Source organism: Pangasianodon hypophthalmus, chromosome 30, assembly GCF_027358585.1.
Source record: "Pangasianodon hypophthalmus isolate fPanHyp1 chromosome 30, fPanHyp1.pri, whole genome shotgun sequence".
Classification (NCBI taxonomy): domain Eukaryota; kingdom Metazoa; phylum Chordata; class Actinopteri; order Siluriformes; family Pangasiidae; genus Pangasianodon; species Pangasianodon hypophthalmus.
In genome coordinates, this window is record NC_069739.1 from 3,630,681 (window position 1) to 3,653,180 (window position 22,500).

The 22,500-nt window shown below is 40.6% G+C and overlaps 2 protein-coding genes across 7 annotated transcripts in view; both read left to right on the forward strand.

Moving 5' to 3' along the window:
• The window catches only part of dnmt3aa (DNA (cytosine-5-)-methyltransferase 3 alpha a), an 83,770-nt gene that overhangs the window by 30,377 nt on the left and 30,893 nt on the right, over positions 1 to 22,500 (forward strand). For 4 of the 6 annotated variants that reach the window (XM_053231771.1, XM_053231772.1, XM_034301943.2 and 1 more), the window contains 3 exons: positions 14,538 to 14,763; positions 15,633 to 15,676; positions 15,821 to 15,970. The exons of 1 other annotated variant lie outside the window; for it this stretch is intronic. In XM_053231771.1, coding sequence (XP_053087746.1) covers positions 14,538 to 14,763; positions 15,633 to 15,676; positions 15,821 to 15,970 — 420 coding nt within the window. Of the gene's footprint in view, positions 1 to 10,196; positions 10,312 to 14,537; positions 14,764 to 15,632; positions 15,677 to 15,820; positions 15,971 to 22,500 lie in introns of those variants that run through there. One more of the 6 variants, XM_034301946.2, reaches the window with a different exon arrangement.
• Positions 2,939 to 4,624, forward strand: LOC117596561 (uncharacterized). The gene is made up of 3 exons (XM_034302002.2): positions 2,939 to 3,217; positions 3,520 to 3,599; positions 3,809 to 4,624. Exons 1-3 carry the CDS (start codon positions 3,054 to 3,056, stop codon positions 4,333 to 4,335), a joined length of 771 nt encoding a protein of 256 aa, XP_034157893.1. The 5' UTR covers positions 2,939 to 3,053; the 3' UTR covers positions 4,336 to 4,624.

The following is a 22,500-nucleotide window of genomic DNA, read 5'->3' on the forward strand; positions in this document are numbered from 1 at the left end:
ACTCACACAGTTATTTTTAGTTTTTAGAATTTAGTTTGTTAAATTTCTGAAAATCTTAACAAACTAGAGGCCTAATTTAAAGCACCTCAGTCCTGACCAGGCAGTTACTAAGGATGAGCGAATGAGTGCTGTATCTTCACGGACTGAACGTGATCTTTCTTTTGATTCGCTCAACATAACTTGGAAGTTCAGTGAAAAAAAAAATGAAACCTAAAAAAAAATGACAGACTTGTTGCAGGTAATTTTTTTTGTTCTGTACAACTGGGGAAAAAAATGCATTACAACAAGATAGAAAGTTGTTGTTTTTTTGTTTTTTTTTTCAATTGAGAAAACCTTAAAGATCAGAATTACGTTATTTTCGACCTCCGTGTGTTCAAGCTACAGTGGGAAAAAAAAAAAATGGACGCCTCCATGTTCACCTTTTGTTAGCGATCTAGCCAAATATTGTATATACACACGTGAAGGAGTGGAAATGAGACACACACACACACACACACCACAGGGAAGCCGAATCATGTGCCGTTCATATGCCTGTTCTCTCTCTCTCTTTCTCTGTGTGTGTGCGAGGTCATTTTTTATTTTTATTTTTTGTTCTGTACAAAAGCTTTACAACAAGGTAGAAAGTTGTTCACCTTTTGTTAGCGATCTAGCCAAATACTGTATATACAGTATAACTCATTTAAAGGGAAAAAGTGCTGCTGCGTTTGCTCTTGACATTGTGAGCAGCCATTTTGATTTGACGTCACCTGCTGGAATCGGGGTTGAGGAAACTGTCTCGAATTCCTGAGTAGGAATTTCGAGTTGACAGGGTTTTTTTTTTTTTTTTTTTTTTCCTAGAGGTCGGAAATTCTGAGTTACAAGTTTTATTCAAAACGCGGCATGAGCAACACACACACATGAAAGTAAAAACCTCCCACTCGGGCGAGTTTTTGTTGCGTCCCACAGGTTCCCAGTCCTGACGCACATCTCTAGTCTCAAATAGATGTCCTGTGAACCTTTCTGGGGGGAAAAAAAAAAAAGCGAATCGTGCTCCTCCTGTAACATCTTCATTCAGAAGATGCTATCTGTTCCTTCTGAATAATGCTTTAAACATCCTGTTTTATTCCTACTGTAGAAGTAGTAAAACCTCCAAACAAATTTCCTTCACAGGACCTTCTGAAGCTGTATGTGATGAACACACACACACACACACACACACACAAATATATGTGTGCAGGTCCTTAAAAAGTCTTAATTTCTCTTAAAGTGTGTATAGTGTGTATAGTGTGTATGCGAGCCGGGAATCAGCCGCTCACTGCGACTAGCTGTCAGCTGAAGAGTGTACACTGAAGTGTGTGTTAGCGTTCATACACTTGGTTTGAGTTTAAAAGCACACAGACCACATGTGAAGGAGTGGAAATGAGACACACACACACACACACACACCACAGGGAAGTCGAGGCTACAGCCAGACTTTATTAGTGCTTTTTCCTATGAAATCATGTGCCGTTCATATGCCTGTTCTCTCTCTCTCTCTCTCTTTCCTTTCTCTCTCTCTGTGTGTGTGTGTGTGTGTGTGTGTGTGTGTGTGTGTGTGTGTGAGAGAGAGAGAGAGATAGTGTGACCTTATTGATCCTTATTGATCATTGTGGCATTTTATACACGTGCATAAACACTGAATAACATTTTACAACATACAACATTATACAATATACCATGTAGTTATAATCAAGTGAGCTCGTTAGAATTTTAGGCCACGTCCAGTCTATATTTGCACAAGTCATATTTCGGTATCACAGAAACGTTTTAAATATTTACATATTTTTCTGGTACTTTACAGAATTTTTTTGTTGACTGAAAACCTTTCTGCTAATAATAGAAAAAGGAGCGTGGTGTTGGGATATTTATTTCCTGTATTGCTCTGCTGTTTTTCTTCCTGTACTGAAGATAGCAGTTTCAGGCTGAAGGGTGCATGCGTGTGTGTGTGTGTGTGTGTGTGTGTGTGTGTGTGTGTGTGTCCACTGTATTTAATTACTGTAAACTTTCCAGGTCTGAACAATAGATTCTAAAGAGCAGCTGCACCTTTCATCTGGGTGTATGATGACTTGTACACACACTGTATACACACACACACACACACACACACACACACACACACACACACACACACACATAGATGTATGTATATGAGTATTGTGAGGGTTAGTGTTAGTTAATGCTAGTTAACTTGTAATGAGGTTGTTATGGATTGTCAGTATTAGAGGCGTGACAGTATATCAGTTTAGCGATTTACCATAATAAAGAAATTTGAAATATTTATACCATGAACATTACTATAAGCAGAAGGGGGAGGGGCTTGTAGCAGATAACAGACAAAACCAACATGGCTACTGAGTGTTCAGCTCCGTTGGCGCTACTGTCTCTATCTCAATACTTTAACTGTTAATGTGCTGTATGTTATAATTAAAAGACTACACCCGGTTAACCCTCTGGGGTCGACGCCGGCGCCGGCGCCGCCACTCGCAGTTTTTAATGATAACAGCGAAAAGAACTTCAAATGCTCCGTCTGTTTTTGATCTTACACATAAGAGTAATACATCGTTTGAATCTGTAAAGGGTCTATTTTTATTTGTGTACACTCACAATATCAACAAATCAATGTGCTTTTGTAAAATAAAGAAAATCTACAGGGTGTGCTTTCAGCCGACTCGGTCTCGGCGCATATCTGTTTGAAACGCGTCACTAAAATGAACTGAAACTCAGCGAATACTTGACACACAGACGTGAGAAATATATCTAAAGCTTGAGGTGTCTACTTTTAAATGAAGCGAGTCAAATCGAAAACAAATATTCTCAGGTTATGTAATCCATATGAAACCAAGGAGAGGTACAGTCTTTCCGTCTCACTTCATTATCTGATAATGACCTGAGGCGGGACACACCCACACGCTATTCACAGGGAAAATGGTTCGGTGATTCACGTACGAGGCACACGCCCCCCGGGACAATACCATAAAAAACATCAAGTCTCCACATTCAAGTTTCTTCCTTTGACTTTCCTACGCGTTCGGAAGATGGCACGCTATTCAGGCGAGGAAGCTCTTCAGATGATTTTGCACAGCGAGGAAGAATTTACCTTTTCCTCAGAAGAAGATCGCGACTCCGACGACGACGAACGGTTGCATTTTGAAGAGCGGACTGATCCAGCTGAGGATTTTCCTGCAAGCTGTTACGAAGAGTAAGTCCTATATAATTCCTATTCTGATAATACAAAAGAGAAATTATTTTTCAGACTCTGTTTTGCCTAGCTATGGCTAGCTTTTGGCAGCCTACGTGAAACATCGCCTTTCAATGTCGGTTACAAATGTCCGCAAATATCTGCTCAAGTGTACATTTTTGTAATGTGCTACGTTCTAAACATTATTATTTCTAATATATATTTCAGCTTTAGTTAAGTTTTGGTTGGCCCACCTGTTTACTTTGAATAATGTATGCTAACAATTTTGTATTTATTTTTATTTATTTATTTATTTATTTTAGGAATGTGGTTGCATCACCCTTGCCTTCACCGGGGCACGAAGGTGTCGTTCAGTTTTCAGTGCGATCGAGAATCATACTGAGTAAGTGTACAGACATTATATTTTACAGATGTAATTTTGTTTACAAAAAGTATAAAAAAAAAAAAACTTATATTGTCTTTATCCATGGCCATTAGTGATTGATAATGATAATTTCTTTGTGACATTACCAGGAGTAAGTGCGCAAACTTAATATTTGTAATAATAAAAAGAGGTATCTGTCTGTTCTACCATCCATTCTGCTTATACAGGAGACACTGTGCAGAGGAGAGTGAAATCACAAGGTACATGGAGAACAAAAACATTTCCATGTCCTGCACCTGTGACATGTGCATACAACCAGCACATGACCTGTCTGATCAGCTGTTACAGTACAACACCGCACAGCACAAAACAAAACAATGAAGTGGTAAGAAATCAGAAAGATTTTTCTACGCTTCTTGGACATTGCTGCCACCAGTGCTTTCATTGTGCACAAAAAGAGCTATATGGTAACTTGTCCCATAAAGAGTTTATGGAACAACTTATCACAAAGCTTTGTGGTGTCTCACAGAAAGTAGCACCAAAACGGACCAGTAGTGACTATATCCCAGGTCCAGGAACTGACCTGACCTCAGATGCCAGGAATGTTGCCTCTGCTGGTCGCAAGAGCTGTGTGCATTGCAAAGCAGTGCATGGTAAGAAACAGAAAACACCATGGAAATGCCAGGCATGCGATGTGCACCTATGTCTTCAGCTGAACAGGAACTGCTTTCAAGAGTGGCACAGAGATGTGTGATTGTGTATAGGGTGTAAGAGTGGGCTTTTACAAACCTTACACCCTTTTTTTTTTTTTATCTTGCACTGTTCCTGTTTGCACTGTACAACTACATGTTTCCTGTGTAAATTCAAGTATAGTACATATCCTGGACATTTTCTCTGCACTGTGAGCGAGTAGGTTATGCATAGGGTGTAAGAAACATGTAAATTCAGCTTGGAAATGCTAGGTATGTAATGCTTTATGCTCACGTCCATTTTTTTTCTTGTCTAGTGTCTGCTGTTTCCCGTTTTCCCGTGACAGATTTGTCATCTTGACTCTTGTGTTGTTTTTTTGTTTGTTTGTTTCTAATAAACTGTTTACATGCACTCACAAGTGAATCTCGAGTTATTTTGCCTGACAGTTAAATATATTCTAAATAAACTACAAACAAAAAATATATTTCTTTTGTCCTCACATTCTTTCTTGTAGCACTTCCCTCTCAGTCACGTACCTGGCTGAAAGGCTCATTATGCAGCTCATTAGGCGGGTCTTTGTCTTCTCAGGTGTGAATCGCAGCATTATGCGTGATCATTCACGCCTCCTCGCATATGGACTTTCTATACAAAAAGTGTCATCGAAAATTTAAATCATTATATTGTTTTCTCTGAATCATTTTGAAGCAAAAACTCTAGGCTACAAGATCCAGTTGTCTTGTTGACAAATGTTTTGAATGAGTTTTATGGCCTTATTTCAGTAACTTTTTTTTTTTTGTTACGCATAACTGTTATTTTCTCCAAAATACAAACTTGTACATATATGCTGCTCACATATTATTGTAGCCCAGTTTGTGCTGATTACAGTGTAATCAGACTTTAGCTATTTATATTTTTATAAGCAAATGAAAAATGCACAAATGTCAGGGCATGTCAAAACTTCTCCAGGGCCCCGAAACACCCTCAAACCCCAGAGGGTTAAGTTAGCAGGCTAGTAGTGCATCCACTTTGTTTCCAATTTCTGGTAAATGTGTACATATTACACCTATCTTGCGCTCGCTGCACTACCGTATTGAGTTTCGCTGTTGAGGCTGTTAATTGGCTTGCTCCTCAATATCTTTCAGAGTTGCTTACTGTCCACAATCCTGTCAGATCACTTAGATCTCAGACTGCACACATGTTGTGGATTCCCAGAACAAGACTAAAATGTAGGGGAGATAGAGCTTTCTCTGTTGCTGGTCCCAAACTATGGAACACTTTGCCTCTATTTATCAGAACTGCTTCTACAGTGTCTGAATTTAAATGTCTGTTAAAAACTCATCTTTTCTCCTGTGCTTTTAATGATAGGTGATTGGGTTGTTTTAAGGTTATATGGATTTTACTGCTGTATACAAGACTATGCAATACTAATTAGGTGTGTGCATTTTTTAAATGCTGTAATTAGGTCTATGCTTTATGTGCAGCACCTTGGTCAGTGAAAGTTGTTTTAAATGTGCTTTATAAATAAATTGAAAAATTGAAATTGGTAATTATGATCTTCTGAATTTATTGAAAGAGCTGAGCATTTTGGTCAACTGAAGTGTCCGACATAAATGCCAGCAGAGTTCTATCTGACCGCTAGTGAGGATATAATGGGTGTTACAGCAGCTGACCAATCACCACCTTCGCTTAAACTCACACCTTAGTGAAACTACACACTCCTTAGAATCCTAACATACACTTTCTTTCTATCTATCTTTCTTCCGTTACTTTAATAGTGAACGTTAAAACATATTTTAACTCTCTTTTTAAGCTGTTAACTATCTGAGAGCTTTTAAAATAATTACGCAATCACTTTCCGCACCTTGCAACAAAAGTATTTCCTTCATACATTTGTGCCATTTAGTCTCATTTTCTGGCCTATTTTTACTCAATAATTTAGATCTAATTAAGTAGTTTTATTTATTTATTTATTTTTTAGATCTAATTCAAGAGCTTATTTTTGGACCCAATACAGTAGTTTTTTTCAGAAACAATTCTGTAGTTCATTTTAGAAACCATTCATTAGTTCATGTCAGAGGAAATCAGTAGATTATTTTAAACAAATCAGTAGTTTATTTTAGAAACAATTTGGTAATTTATTTTAGATCAGTTTCATTGGCTTAATTTTATTTAGCTTATTTTTAGTATTCACTGGTTTACATTTAGAACTAATACAGTAGTTTACATTTTAGGTCTAATTCAGTCCTTTACATTTTGCATCTACTTCAGTAGTTTATATTTTAGACCCAATTTGTGGAAAATGTGTGAAAGCACACGATTTATTGTTGTGTGTTTAAATAAAATGGTGGTGATTCATCCGAATCAAATCATATAACAGGAATCAAATGGCTTGAATGATTCCTTGGATCAGTCCTATGGTGAGTGTGGTCCTACGTTTCCTCAGTTCCCCACTCACTAGGAACTTTTTCCTACCTGCCATTAGTTCCCGCAAAAGCCATGGTTTCGCGTTATGCTGTGATGTACGATCTCTCGTTAAATGTGTACAGAGATGTTACGAAGAAAAATAAAGTTTGGAAGAAAGCAGCAGATATTGTTGGTGGATCGTGTGTGTATACGTAGCTAGTACACTTAACTTGTTTTACTAATCTTCCATTGAAGCTAGTACGAATAAGAGCACGTAAGGTGTGCGTTATTCAATTTGTGTTTGACTAGTTAGTAGCTATATATAGCTACTACAAAAAAAAAATAAATGCTGGACAGTGCATGCCTACAAGCGAAGTATAAACCACACCCACAAGAGACAAATAACAAGCAACACGAGCATGTATTAACTGGCCAATCGTGGTGAACATGGGTGGGGAATTCTTTTAAGATAAGATAAGATAAACTTTATTGGTCCCACAGTGGGGAAATTCACTTATCACAGCAGCTCACAGACAGTTAAAGTGCAGGAAGAAAGAAAAGGAAGGAAGGAAGAAAAGTTAAAACTATAACTATATATACACCTTAGGAATAATAAAACTGACAACCACTGGTATGAATGATCTGCGGTAGCGCTCCTTCCTACACGGGGGGTGTAGCAGTCTGCTGCTGAAAGAGTTGCACAGGGTCTCCACAGTCCCATACAGGGGGTGAGAGGTGTTGTTCATAATAGATGTCAGCTTGGCTAACATCTTCCTCTCACCCACCACCTCCACAGAGTCCAGTGGGCAGCCCAGGACAGAGCTGGCTCTCCTAACCAGCTTGTTCAGTCTCTTCCTGTCCCGCTCTGTACTGCCTCCCACCCAGCAGACTACAGCGTAGAGAATTGCGGAGGCCACCACAGTATCGTAAAATGTCCTTAATAATGTACTGCACACTCCAAAGGACCCTAGTCTCCTCAGCAGGTGGAGGCGACTCTGGCCCTTCTTGTACAGAGCATCAGTGTTATCCAGCCAGTCCAGTCTATTGTTTAAGTGGACACCTAGGTACTTGAACCTATCCACCAACTCAATGTCCAAGCCCTGGATGGTCACTGGTATGTGGTGCGGTGTTTTCCTTCTTCGGAAGTCAATCACCATCTCCTTTGTCTTAATGGTGTTCAAGTGCAAGTGGCTACACTCACACCAGTCAACAAAGTCCTTGATGACGTCCCTGTATTCCTGTTCATTCCCATCAGATACACATCCAACAATGGCTGTATCATCTGAGAACTTTTGGAGGTGGCAGGTGTTGGTGTTATAACTGAAGTTCGAATTGTACAGTTTGAAAAGGAAAGGGGAGAGCACCGTGCCCTGGGGAGCCCCGGTGTTGCAGACTACCACTTCAGACACACAGTCACGCAACCTTACATACTGTGGTCTGTTGGTGAGGTAGTCGATTGTCCATGCAGCCAGGTGATCATCCACCCCTGACCGCTCCAGCTTCCCACACAGCAGTGCTGGCTGTATCATGTTGAAAGCACTGGAGAAGTCAAAGAATATGACTCTCACAGTGCTCCCGGTGGTCTCCAGGTCAGTGTCCGAGTCAGTGCTCGGTGCAGCAGGTAGATCACTGCGTCGTCCAAACCGATGCCAGGCCGATATGCAAACTGCAGTGGGTCGAGCACTGTGCTCACTAAGGAACGGAGGTGACAGAGGATGATCCTCTCCATGGTCTTCATCAGGTGGGAGGTTAAGGCAACAGGTCTGAAGTGGTTCAGCTCCCTGGGGTATGCAGTCTTTGGTACTGGAGCCACACGGGAAGTTTTCCACAGGATTGGGACCTTCTCCAGGCTGAGGCTTAGATTAAACATGTACTTGACCACCCCACATAGCTGGTCGGCACAGTCCCTGAGCAGTCTGGGGCTGATTCCATTTGGCCCTGCAGCCTTCCTTGCCTTTATCTTCCTTAGTTCACACCTCACCTGATTTGTTGTTAAGGAGAGGGGGGTAAGGGAGGACTGAGATGAGTGAATGGGAGTGAAAAGTTGTGAAAGACTAGGGGGGCAGTGAGGGGAAGTGTAGTGAGGTGTAAGTGAGGTGGAGGTGAAGACAATCCGGAGAGGAGGGTGGTTGCTGGTCTGGAGTAGGGTGGAGAGGGAGAACGCTGGGTGGAAGAGGAAGTGGGAACAGAGTCAAATATGTTAAAAAACAGATTCAACTCATTTGATCACCGTTTACTGATCCTCTCCCGCCACACTGACCATGCCCTGGGATGTTTTTCAGTCCTCTCCACACATCACGGACATTGTTTTGTGTTAACCGCTCCTCCAGTTTCCTCCTGTAGCTGTCCTTGCACCGTCTCATCCTGTAGTTGAGTTCCTTCTGAACTCTCTTAAGCTCCTCTTTGTCCCCTGAAGCAAAAGCCCTTTTCTTCTCATTTAGCAGGTCTTTGAGCTCAAGGGTCACCCAGGGTTTGTTATTGGAGAAACACCGTACCCTCCTTGATGGTACAGTATTCTCCACACAGAAATTTATGTAATCTGTAATGCAGTGGGTGAGACCATCAATGTCCTCGCCATGAGAGCTGCAGAGTGTCTGTGAGAAGAGTGGAAGATAGACAGGCATGGTTGAAGTCACCAGAGATTAGAAGGAGAGACTGCGGGTGCCGGGTCTGTAACTGAGTTACAACACTGTGTAATAGCTCGCAAGCAGCATTGGCTGAAGGAGGTACGTACACATTTATTGTGATGACGTGTGAAAACTCCCTCGGAAGGTAATATGGCCGAATGCTGACAGCGAGTAACAAAATATCCTTGGTGCAGCGTTGTTCCTTAACACTGATGTGCACTGAGTTGCACCACTTCTCGTTTAAAAACACCGCCAGGCCCCCTTCTTTCTTCTTACCGCCTTCCGCAACTTTCCTGTCCGCCCATACAATTTTAAAACCATCCAGAGTTACCAGTGAGTCCGATGTAAGATCATTCAGCCACGTCTCAGTAAAAAACATAAGGCTGCACTTCCGGTATTCTGTCTGCACCCGGGCTAGCGCCGTTAGCTCATCCATCTTATTGGAGAGGGAGCGGACATTTCCCATGATAATAGATGGTAAACATGGTTTATACCTCCATTTCCTCTCCTTGCGTCTCAGTCCTGCTCTGCAGCCTCTTCTCCTTTTCCGTATCTCTGAAGAAATCTCCGGTTTCTGCCCGTAGAGAAGTCCGGCGCGACTTAGAGCTAACAGCTGATCCCGGGTGTAAACAATGGTGCCATGACTGAAGGGGTCTCCCAAGGCAATGCCAAATAGTCCAAAAAAGAGTACAAGGCATACTGCAAAAGTAGCTAGCTTGGACCCCTTAGTTGTGTAGTTGCATAGGAGTTTGATAAAGTGCATAAAAATACAAAAAACACACCCAGAAACATTATAAGAAACCAAAAAAAGCAGAAAGGAAAGCAGAGCTACTGTGACTGGCTGCCACATGTGCATTGTACATCGTGCATAGCAACAGATAGACAAACAGGAAGCTGTGAGTACAGGAGACGGAAGTGGAGAGAGAGAGAGCGAAAGAAAGCGAGAGAGACAGAGAAAAAGACAAATCCACACCGATACGTTGTGTTAGCGATATTGAAGTGTGATCATGGTGAGTCTATTCAGCGTTTTTTTTTTCGACTTTTGAATTTAGCCTAGAATTATCACACATACTCTGGTCATGGTAACATCCAGCTAACAGGAAGCTAGCCCTCTCCACTGCTAGCATGAGGCTACAATATTTTGAATGAGTTGAGCATTATGGGAAGGAGGATTCTAGTAATTCATTGGATAGTACATGATAATTTACTGTAATTTATTACTACTATATAATCACCTTCTACATCATTACTACTATATAATCATTCTCTACATCATTACTACTATATAATCACCTTCTACATCATTACTACTATATAATCACCTTCTACATCATTACTACTATATAATCACCTTCTACATCATTACTACTATATAATCACCCTCTACATCATTACTACTATATAATCATTCTCTACATCATTACTACTATATAATCACCTTCTACATCATTACTACTATATAATCACCTTCTACATCATTACTACTATATAATCACCCTCTACATCATTACTACTATATAATCATTCTCTACATCATTACTACTATATAATCATTCTCTACATCATTACTACTATATAATCACCTTCTACATCATTACTACTATATAATCATTCTCTACATCATTACTACTATATAATCACCCTCTACATCATTACTACTATATAATCACCTTCTACATCATTACTACTATATAATCACCTTCTACATCATTACTACTATATAATCACCCTCTACATCATTACTACTATATAATACTACTGTTTAATATTTTTTACTACTACACAATGCTAAAATGGTAGCTATAAGCTTCTCTTACTTGTTAGCTACAATTTTCTCGTAGCTAAAGTGCAAAATTATATTTTTCTATAAAGATGGAAATGCTGATTATTGGAATGAGCTTTAACTGTACTGTGTGTATATGTGAAGTCTGGCAGCAATGCAGTGCCACCTGTGTGTGTGTGTGTGTGTGTGAGTGTGTGTGTGAGTGTGAGTGTGTTTTTAACACAGTCTCCGTTCTTACTAATGACACGGCAGCCGACCATCAAGTCTACACTTTTGTTTATTATTTTCCCCTTGTATGTGTGTATGTGTGTGTGATCAGTAGTAGTATCCATTAGCTCCACACACACACACACACACACACACACACACACACACACACACACACACACCCGGCTGTAAACCCTTCTCCAGCCTCACTGCTCTGGACTGTGAGGGTTTTACAGCCATGTGCAGAAGCCTGCAGACACACTCGCACGCCGGGGGCTCGAACGATAATGTTTTATGTTTATTTTAAAGCTCAGGTTCTGCTATAAAACCATATCATTAAAGACTTAACACGCTCCAACACGCTAATGCAGTTGGCAGGGAACAGAGGCCTGGAGCCCGCTCATTAGCGCCATGATGCTAAGTGGTGCCTGCTAGTTTTCATTCATGATTTGCAACGTTGGCATTTTTAATACACTCGTGTTCCTTTGAAGGTTGTGATTATTTATAGTGACGGACATTTATATGATGGACAACGTTCTGTAATTATGCCAGACACGTGCCAATTATCGAGTTTACGATACACTGCAATATTCAACTTGCACAAAATTTTAGCGTGGGCCCCGGTGTAAGAAAAATATGCCGTTACTAGATTTAAGTTCTCACACTTAAAACCTTTCATGTTAAATGTTGACGGTGTATAACAGCTGGCTCTTTAGTTTAGTTTAGTTTAGCCGAACTGTGTAGTATCGTAACTAGCGGAGATGATAACTAGCTAACTAGTAACTACTAACAATTTTCCATTACAGATGTAGAAACATCACTTCTTGTACTTTGTTTATCCCTCAGAAGTCTACGCATATTTTTTGCCCATTTTTGATCACTAGCCTTAAAAAAAAATTCTTCATTTCAAATAAATTATGTGATGTTTTATAATATTATTTTCAGCGTAGATATCTGATTGGTGCAGAGATTGAATAACAAAGCATATGATTGGTCAAAAAGTCTTGTTTCAAAGCTGTGCGTCTGCCGTTTATATTACAACTAACATCAACCTTAACAACTGAACAGCAAATAAATAAAAATAAATTTTAAAAAAAACCTTGTATATAATATATAATACAAAACATTGCTAAATTGTGAAGCTATGATGGATTTGCGATCGAATTTTTTTCACAGATCTCTGCAACAGGATGTAATTCAACGTAAATCTTATACCCTAAATAATTCCTAAATTATTAAGCAATATGTAAGACATTATATTTCATGTCACCATGACAGATTTTTAAAGATTAACTAATTAGCGATTATAAATACTATGCTAATTTCTTACTATGGAAGATTATACTTATAGCAGTTGGGTCTGAATTTCCAATATATTTGATTTTTCAAGACATCAGCTGTGTTCAAATTCTTCAAAGTTTCCTCTGATTTTACCTCAATATGATCATACGTCGTCACCGCACACGTGCATTAGAATATCTCGTTATTTCTGGCTAGACTTTTGGAGATGCTTTGCTTCTGGCTTTGTACTTGACTACAGTTGGCTGAATAACATTGCTAGCTAGAAAGAGTTATGTTAGCTATTTTCTTTTTAATCATAAGGCAACTTAGAAGCGATGAAACAACGTGTAACGTGAAGATGAAGTATTATAAGTTTAGTACACTGAAGCCCTGATTTGCCAACGATTCGGATTTCTGTATTAATTAAAGAGCTATTTTTTGTTGCTTTTATCCCCACATGATAAAACCTCATTAGAATAAGACTCTTGCGATTTTACACCTGATGCTGTTTTAACAGTAATTCTGTGTAAAATGTCTGCAACATGGCTGCAAACTCCACATGCAAGTCACTACTCGTTAATGCTAATGTTTCAGAGGGTTTCATTCGTGAGTGTGTGTGTGTGTGTGTGTGGTTAATATTTGTGGTTTTCTGCACTACATTCATTGAGACTTGAAAGTACCGCCACACAGCAACAGATGAATGATGCTCCAGCCTCAATATTTACTACACAGCAGCATTCCTTAAGTGAAGGGGGCGTGGCCACTGTGTCTTACAGTTTCAATGAATTAGGTGAAGGGGGCATGGCCTCTGTGTGTCAGTCTCTGTAAATGAGGTGAAGGAGGCGTGGCGTTTGTGTGTGTCACTCCCAATGTAAGATGTGAAGGAGGCGTGGCCTCTTTGTCAGTCTCAGAGAATGAAAAGAAGGGGGCGTGGTGAAGGGGTGTGGCTTAACGCTATCCATATAAATCACATGGTATATGGTACTCAGTGGATGAGATGAAGGAGGCGTGGCCTCTGTGTTTCAGTCTACGTGAATGAGATGGAGGCGTGGCCTCTGTCAGTCTCAGTGGATGAGGTGAAGGAGGCGTGGCCTCTGTGTGTGAGTCTCCGCAGATGAGGTGAAGGAGGCGTGGCCTCTGTGTGTCAGTCTCCGCGGATGAGGTGAAGGAGGCGTGGCCTTTGTGTGTCAGTCTCAGTGAATGAGATGAAGGAGGTGTGGCCTCTGTGTGTCAGTCTCCGTGAATGAGATGAAGGAGGCGTGGCCTCTTTGTCAGTCTCAAAGAATGAAAAGAAGGGGCGTGGTGAAGGGGTGTGGCTTAACACTTCTTAAAGCTATCAGTATAAATCATATGGTATATGGTACTCAGTGGATGAGGTGAAGGAGGCGTGGCCTCTGTGTGTCAGTCTCCGTGAATGAGGTGAAGGAGGCGTGGCCTCTGTGTGTCAGTCTCAGTGGACGAGATGAAGGAGGCGTGGCCTTTGTGCATCAGTCTCAGTGAATGAGGTGAAGGAGGCGTGGCCTTTGTGCGTCAGTCTGAGTGAATGAGGTGAAGGAGGCGTGGCCTTTGTGTGTCAGTCTCAGTGAATGAGGTGAAGGAGGCGTGGCCTTTGTGCGTCAGTCTCAGTGAATGAGGTGAAGGAGGCGTGGCCTTTGTGCGTCAGTCTCAGTGGACGAGATGAAGGAGGCGTGGCCTTTGTGTGTCAGTCTGAGTGAATGAGATGAAGGCATCAGCTGCACAAAACCAAGATATTTCGACACAAGTGTTATCATGTGATGACACACATCTGTAATCTCTCTCTCGCTCTCTGATGTTCAGTGTCTGACTGTTAAGAAAATCAGACAAAAGTCAACAATAATTCATTCATAAATAAAATTTTGAAAATGCAACTCGACTAAACAGCAAATGAGCCTAAAAGTAATAAAAAAAAAAACAGAGTTACAAGAGAAATTTAAAATCTCGCAGGTGGACAGCTGTGAGTCTCTGAAAGAGGGCGTGGCTTGCGTGAAGGAGGCGGAGTGTAACGGTGAGAACGAGAACGGGGTTTCCCAAGGTGCTCTACAGGGGCACGACTCTTCCTCTGACTCCTCCCACCAGAACAGCTCGGACAAGGCCGATCAGGAGGAAAGTTCTGCCCCCTCCACGAAACGGAAGAAACGTGGGCGACGGAAACTCGAGCACCCTGAAAAACGTGAGTCACAGGTCTTTCATTCCATCTTTTATCTTTTTGTTTTGTCATTTTTCCAGAACAACTTGTTGGGGGGGAAAAAGAGTAAATTGTGCCGTAGTTACAGAAAATAGAGCCAAATGTAGTGTAGTGTAATTACAGTAGCATAAGTTAAGAAGTTTTCAGATACTTTGTGTGTCTAATAATCTGTTAGTTTACTGTATATCTGTTATTACAGAAGAAAAACCTGTGTGTGTGTTTTGATATGAAACTACATAGATTGTGTAAATGCAGCACTGTAGAGTCTGTTAACTAAGTAAGGAATAAAACACTTCATGACATGTTATAGGAAAGTAATCAAATTGTTTTCTCATAACATATCTTGAAGTGTTTTATTCCTTTTATACCTCATCTATTACATTTTTATAACGTATTAATGAGCAACACTTAATACTTTATCAAGTTGTAGTTTCGTTTAATGTTGTAGAATGTCAGCGAAACAAGTTCATTCCTGTTCTCAGTTACGCTATAGCAGCTGTAGACAGCTGTTCCCTCACCAGCCTCTCTTTTCTCTCTCTCTCAAAGTTAATACGACAAAAAAAAAACCCAGCTTGTCCCGTTACCGAGAAACCGCGAAGCGTAAACTCGTCTGTCCTGAAGAAAAAACCGGTACAAAGCACTGACACTAATATTTATTAAATCTCTCTCTCTCTATCTCTCCCTCTCTGTATCTGTCTTTCTACATCTGTCTCATCTGTGTTCCTCTATCTCTCTATCTGTCTGTCTCTCTCTCTCTGTATCTCTCTCTTTCTATATCTGTCTATCCATGTTGCTTTCTCTTTTTCTCTATCTCTCTATCTGTCCCTCTCTCTCTCTCTCTCTCTCTCTCTCAGATGTGGAGGAGGATGGCAGTAGCAGTGATACCAGTAGAGGAGAGGTAAACTCTCTTCACTTGCTCGATACACATTTAAACTGAATATCAGCACTAATGGGTCTGAAGATCAAAAAAAAAATTGACACTGTGTGTGTGTGTGTGTGTGTGTGCGTGTGTGTGTGTGTGTGTGTGTGTGTGTGTGTGCAGGGCGACAGTGGACGTGTGCGGACTCGTGAGGGCAGAAACATCAGCCTCCGGCGCAGACCTGTACCTCGAATCACCTTCCAGGCCGGAGACCCTTTCCATATGAGCAAGAGAGAGAGAGAGGAGCTGATCGCTCGCTGGAAAAAAGAGGAGGTGAGCAAGACGGAGAGAGAGAGAGAGAGAGAGAGAGAGAGAGAGACGGAGAGAGAGAGAGACATTACATTTATCATTGTACGACAGGTCTTTGCAGAGGCGGGGCTTAAGTTATCCCTGAGTGTGTGGTGTGTACAGGTGGAGAATTACTGAGGGAGATGAATGCCTGTGGAAAGTTAAAGAGAGTTAAACCAAAGGAAGGAATAAAGCTGTGTGTGTGTGTGTGTGTGTGTGTGTAAGCGGAAAGTGCGCCTCAGTGGAAAGGCAGTTGCTTTAGAGCACTCTGCTCAGGCCCCATTTCCTGTGTGGGGTGTAGAGAGAGAGTGTGTGTGTGTGTGTGTGTCTGTGGGTGTCTGTGTGTGAAAGTTCACTTCTGGCCATTTTAACAGTCACGTGCTGTTTCTCCTGGAATATTTCTACAGTTTCAACTGTGTGTGTTTGATTTAAGCTTTATTTAAAGCCCCGTGTGATTACAGGCTCAAGCGCCGCTCATCATCTGTCACTTCGTGTTTGAAGATTTGAAGATTTTTATTTGTGTGTGTGTGTGTGTGTGTGAGTGAGTGTGTGTGCTTATGATGCTAGAGTTGTAAGAGAATTAATACAGTTTTTGTTTTAACAATCCAATGTCTGAAAGGTACATTTAAAGCTGACACTTTAAAGGTCACACCTCCTTTGACTCACACACACACACACACACACAATCCACACCTCCTTTACTGTGACTCACACACACACACACACACACACACACAATCCACACCTCCTTTACTGTGACTCACACACACACACACATAATCCACACCTCCTTTACTGTGACTGAGGCACAGGCCACGCCTCCTTTACTGTGACTGACACACAGGCCACGCCCCCTTTACTGTGACTGACACAGAGGCCACGCCTCCTTTACTGTAACTGACACACAGAGGCCACGCCTCCTTTACTGTAACTGACACACAGAGGCCACGCCTCCTTTCCAGTGACTCACAGAGGACACGCCTCCTTTCCAGTGACTGACACAGAGGCCACGCCTCCTTTCCAGTGACTGACACACACTGAGGCCACGCCTCCTTTCCAGTGACTGACACACACTGAGGCCACGCCTCCTTTACTGTGATTGACACAGAGGACACACCTCCTTTACTGTGACTGACAGAGGCCACGCCTCCTTTCCAATGACTGGCACAGAGACCACGCCTCCTTTACTGTGATTGACACAGAGGACACACCTCCTTTACTGTGACTGACAGAGACCACGCCTCCTTTACTATGATTGACACAGAGGCCACGCCTCCTTTCCAGTGACTGACACACACAGAAGCCACGCCTCCTTTACTGTGACTGATAGACACACAGAAGCCACGCCTCCTTCACTAAGATCAATGGTTCTGCTGTCCTCATCTCACCCAGCCAAGTGTAGAGGAGGCCTCTGGATCTAATCATGGCCTGGCACACACACACACACACACACACACACACACACACACACACACACACACACACACACACACACACACACACACACACACACACACACACAGACACACAGACACACAGTGAAGTTACTTGGCCTAATCATTAACATGTGCATGTGGAGAAAGTGTGTGTGGATTTGGAGTTCTTTTCCTGTCAGATGTAATCTTACGTAAACGCAGTATGGGATTGTAAAGTTATACGTCGAAAATCTGTGAAAGTTCCGTAAAAACTCTGCACCTGGGATCGTAACCTACATTTACCTTCTACGACTGCGAGTGAGATCCGTGCGCTCGCTCCTGCAGCGATTTCTGTTTGTTCTCGTGCTCCACGTTTCCTAATCAACTTCGCCATAATATTTACATGTAAGTCTTTTAAACACTAGTGAGTTTTTTTTTTTTCTTTTTTAATGAACACACAGAAAAGGAATTCGTCTCCGGGAGCAGCAGAAGTGTGAGCCAATAAAAAACAAGCGTCTTGATTCATTTCCTATAACAGCAGCTCTGACAGTAGTGCAGGTTTACATTAATGCAAAATATCCTTCTGATATTTTATCTTTCTATAGTAAACGCACAGAGACTTCAATGTAACTATAAATGGATAAAAAAAAAAAAGTATGTCATCCTTTAAGAAATTAAAAATTGTAGTACAAAATCAATAACAGGAAAATAAGTAACTTCTGGATGGTACAAGTGACTCGGCTTCATCACACCACGCCGTCATTGATTATTTTCCTCTACACCGAGTGTTTTATTTCTTTCTTTACAGTTTACGCAATTACAGTTTTAGTGCTACACTTCTGTTAATCACACTGCCAAACACACACGACTTCGACTTCTACATCACTGTTATAAAGTTTTGAGGCAGCTGTGTGTGTGTGTGTGTGTGTGTGTATGCGTGTATGCTCATGGGAAACACTCCTCCTCGGCTTGTTTGTAACCATGACGACTGGTTATATCCTCCCCCAATAGGCCATCACACCCCAGGTCCCCATTAACAAACACACACACACACACACACACACACACACACACACACACACACACACATATATAGATTTGTGACATTTCTTAAGGCATTTCTCCTTCATTCATTCATACTCTCTTTCTATCACACTTTCTTTTTCTCTTTATCACTGTTTCTTTCTCTCGGTCTCTGTTTCTATCTCTCTCACTACTTCTCTCTCTCTCTCTCTCTCTCTCTCTCTCTCTCTGTCTGTCTTTTCTCTCTTTAACTGTCTCTTCTGTTTCTCTCTACCTGTTTCTCTGTCTTTATTTCTCTCTCTCTCTCTCTCTCTCTTCCTCACTCTCAGTCTCTCTCTCTCTCTCTCGCTCTCTCTCTCTCTCTCTCTCTCGGCCGGTCAGGTTAGCTGCAGACAGCTCCTTGGCTTCCTGCCATTATTTGCGAGCTCTCTCTGGCCAATCAGAATCTCCCCTTGCGGTCACATGACCTCCTATTCCCAGACAAAGCCGTTTTCTGTGGGATTTTTCCTCCTTTTCCTTTTTTTTTTGGACTTTAAAGCCTTTCTGCAGCGCGGGCCGACAGCGGCACACACACACACACACACACACACACATTCACACACTCACACACGCCGCCATCTGACTGAGCCAACCGACTACGGGTATGTGCTGCACGCGCGTGTGTGCTTGTGTGTGTGTGTGTGTGGAGAGCAGAGACAGATTGTGCTGAGTTGATGAAAATGTTCTATTTTGGTAGAGCCTTTGAACATAGAGCTTTAATCATGAGAGAGAGAGAGAGAGAGAGAGAGAGAGAGATGGAGAGAAAGAGAGAGAGAGAGTCATGCTAGTAGAGCTTGAATGATGAGCTTCAGTGCAAAACTAAAAAAAAAAAAAAAATCAAACTTTAGACACCAAACGTTTTTTTTTTTTTTTTTTTTTTTTTTTGCTGCTTAGAGAAAATGTGGGAATTAGATTTTTGCATGAAGTTATTGCTTTAAAATGTCAACCATCCTGTTTTAAAAGATCTCATAGCATGTTTTATGTGATGTAAAATCCAGAATAAGCAAAATATTACTAAATCTTACTTTTCACATGTGCTATTTTACACGGGAATTCAACAGCCGTTTAATCAGGAAGTGGTTATGTGTGAACTAAAGTCAGATGTGAGAAAGCGCTGTTGAATTCTCAAATCTGATTGGTTGGACGGTGCAGATTAATTTTCTATAACAGCAGCCCTGATTGTAGTGCAGATTTATATTAATGCACTCGTTCTAATACGTTATGGTTTCTATAGTAACAGTTCATTCACAGGGACTCGTTCATTAGGGACTTATACAGACTTGTCAACGTTAAATGTAACTATAAATTGATAAAAATTACAGTGTGTCATTCTGTAATTGATGTGGTTTAAGAGGAATAAAACACTTCAGGGTGTGCTGTTATTGGAAAATAATCAACTTTGCTTCATCACACCACTACGTTGTCGATGTGATTTAACTGTGTAATAGGCTTTATATGTATTTTCTATTATTTTTGAGTGGGAAATATTCCAGGATTTGGAGTGTGTGTGTGTGTGTGTGTGTGATGACAAAATAAAGACAATTTCTCTATCTGTTTGTGGCTGTGTCCCAAATCACACTCTTCTGCATTACTCTAACATAAGTGGTTAGAGTAATATGAACAAATTTTACAAATACAGCACATTAAAGAGCCATATAACAGAATTGAGTGATTTGGGATACATCCATGGTTTAATCTCTCTAACACACACACACACACACACACACACACACACACACACACACACACACAGAGCATTGAGAATGGCTTCGAGGTCACACTGAGGTTGAGGTCGTAGGTCATCTTTCCCTAGGTCATGGTCATAAAATCTACTTTGGAGGGTTGTAACAGAGGTCAGAGGTCAGGAGCTGTGCCAGAGGGCAGCAGAGGTAAAGGTCACGGCGAGGTCACAGCAGGACATCGGTGTGATGGTGTAGTTTCACTACCGTGTTCAAATCAGGTGTGGAAGACGGAGCAGTTCATTAAACAACCCACTGTGAGAGTATCAGAGTGATGAGTGTAATAGAGTGTAATGTAGTATAATTAGTGAGTGTAATGTAGTGATGCGTGTAATGTAGTGATGAGTAATATAGTGATTAGTGTAATATAGTATAATTGGTGATCATTTTAATGCAGTGATGAGTGTAATATAATGATAAGGCTAATATAGTGTAATGTGATTATGAGTGTAATACAGTGTAACTGGTGATCCGTGTAGTAATGAGTGTAGTGTAGTGGTGAGTGTAATGTAGTGTAATGTAGTGATGAGTGTAATGTAGTGTAATGTAGTGTAATGTAGTGATGAGTGTAATGTGTAATGTAGTGTAATGTAGTGATGAGTGTAATGTAGTGATGAGTGTAATGTGTAATGTAGTGATGAGTGTAATGTAGTGTAATGTAGTGATGAGTGTAATGTGTAATGTAGTGTAATGTAGTGATGAGTGTAATGTAGTGATGAGTGTAATGTGTAATGTAGTGATGAGTGTAATGTGTAATGTAGTGTAATGTAGTGTAATGTGTAATTTAGTGATGAGTGTAATGTAGTGATGAGTGTAATGTAGTGTAATGTAGTGTAATGTAGTGTAATGTAGTGATGAGTGTAATGTAGTGTAATGTAGTGTAATGTAGTGATGAGTGTAATGTAGTGATGAGTGTAATGTAGTGTAATGTAGTGATGAGTGTAATGTAGTGATGAGTGTAATGTAGTGATGAGTGTAATGTAGTGTAATGTAGTGATGAGTGTAATGTAGTGTAATGTAGTGATGAGTGTAATGTGTAATTTAGTGATGAGTGTAATGTGTAATTTAGTGATGAGTGTAATGTAGTGTAATGTAGTGGTGAGTGTAATGTGTAATGTAGTGATGAGTGTAATGTAGTGTAATGTAGTGTAATGTAGTGATGAGTGTAATGTAGTGTAATGTAGTGTAATGTAGTGATGAGTGTAATGTAGTGTAATGTAGTGTAATGTAGTGTAATGTAGTGATGAGTGTAATGTAGTGTAATGTAGTGTAATGTAGTGATGAGTGTAATGTAGTGTAATGTAGTGTAATGTAGTGATGAGTGTAATGTAGTGTAATGTAGTGTAATGTAGTGATGAGTGTAATGTAGTGTAATGTAGTGATGAGTGTAATGTAGTGTAATGTAGTGTAATGTAGTGATGAGTGTAATGTAGTGTAATGTAGTGTAATGTAGTGATGAGTGTAATGTAGTGATGAGTATAATGTAGTGTAATGTAGTGATGAGTATAATGTAGTGTAATGTAGTGTAATGTAGTGATGAGTATAATGTAGTGTAATGTAGTGTAATGTAGTGATGAGTATAATGTAGTGTAAATATGTTTTTAAATCTTTTTATAATACAGGATCATAGTAATATTGTGAACTGAGACGGGAAAACCTGTGTGGTTGTAGCTCTCAATAATTCATGCATCATTTTATTTTACACGCAGAGTGACGTCCTGACTGACACGCTGACGACACAGCCTGCTGTAGTGTGTGGTGTGTGTGTGTGTGTGTGTTTGATGTAGTATGATGATAATGTACTAAGTGTTGTGATGTGTGCTGATGACAGTGTTGCAGATCAGCACGCTAATAATCACGCATCTGCAAACACACACTTACGTGTCACACATGTTGGTCCACAAAGTGGTCAGTGTGTATTTACTGCACAACAGACACTCATTCATTTTTTTTACTTTGTTTAGTGTCTTTCTTTCTTTCTTTCTTTCCAACTTTCTTTAATTTTTTTTTGTTTCTTTCAATATTTTAATCTTTATTTCATTCATTCATCTATGTATTTATTTGTTTCTTTCATTCTTTCCTTACTCACTTTCATTAATTCTTTCTTTCTTTCTTTCCTCCGTCCCTTTCATTCTTTGTTTCCTTTGCTTTACATCTTTATTTTTCTTTCCCTCCCTTCTCCATCGCTTTCATTCATTCATGTTTTTATTTCTTCCTTCCTTCCTTCTTTTCTTCCTTCCACTATTTTCAGTTCTGTGCATGCTTTGTGGTTCCTTCTGGAAATGAAGATCTAGTTATT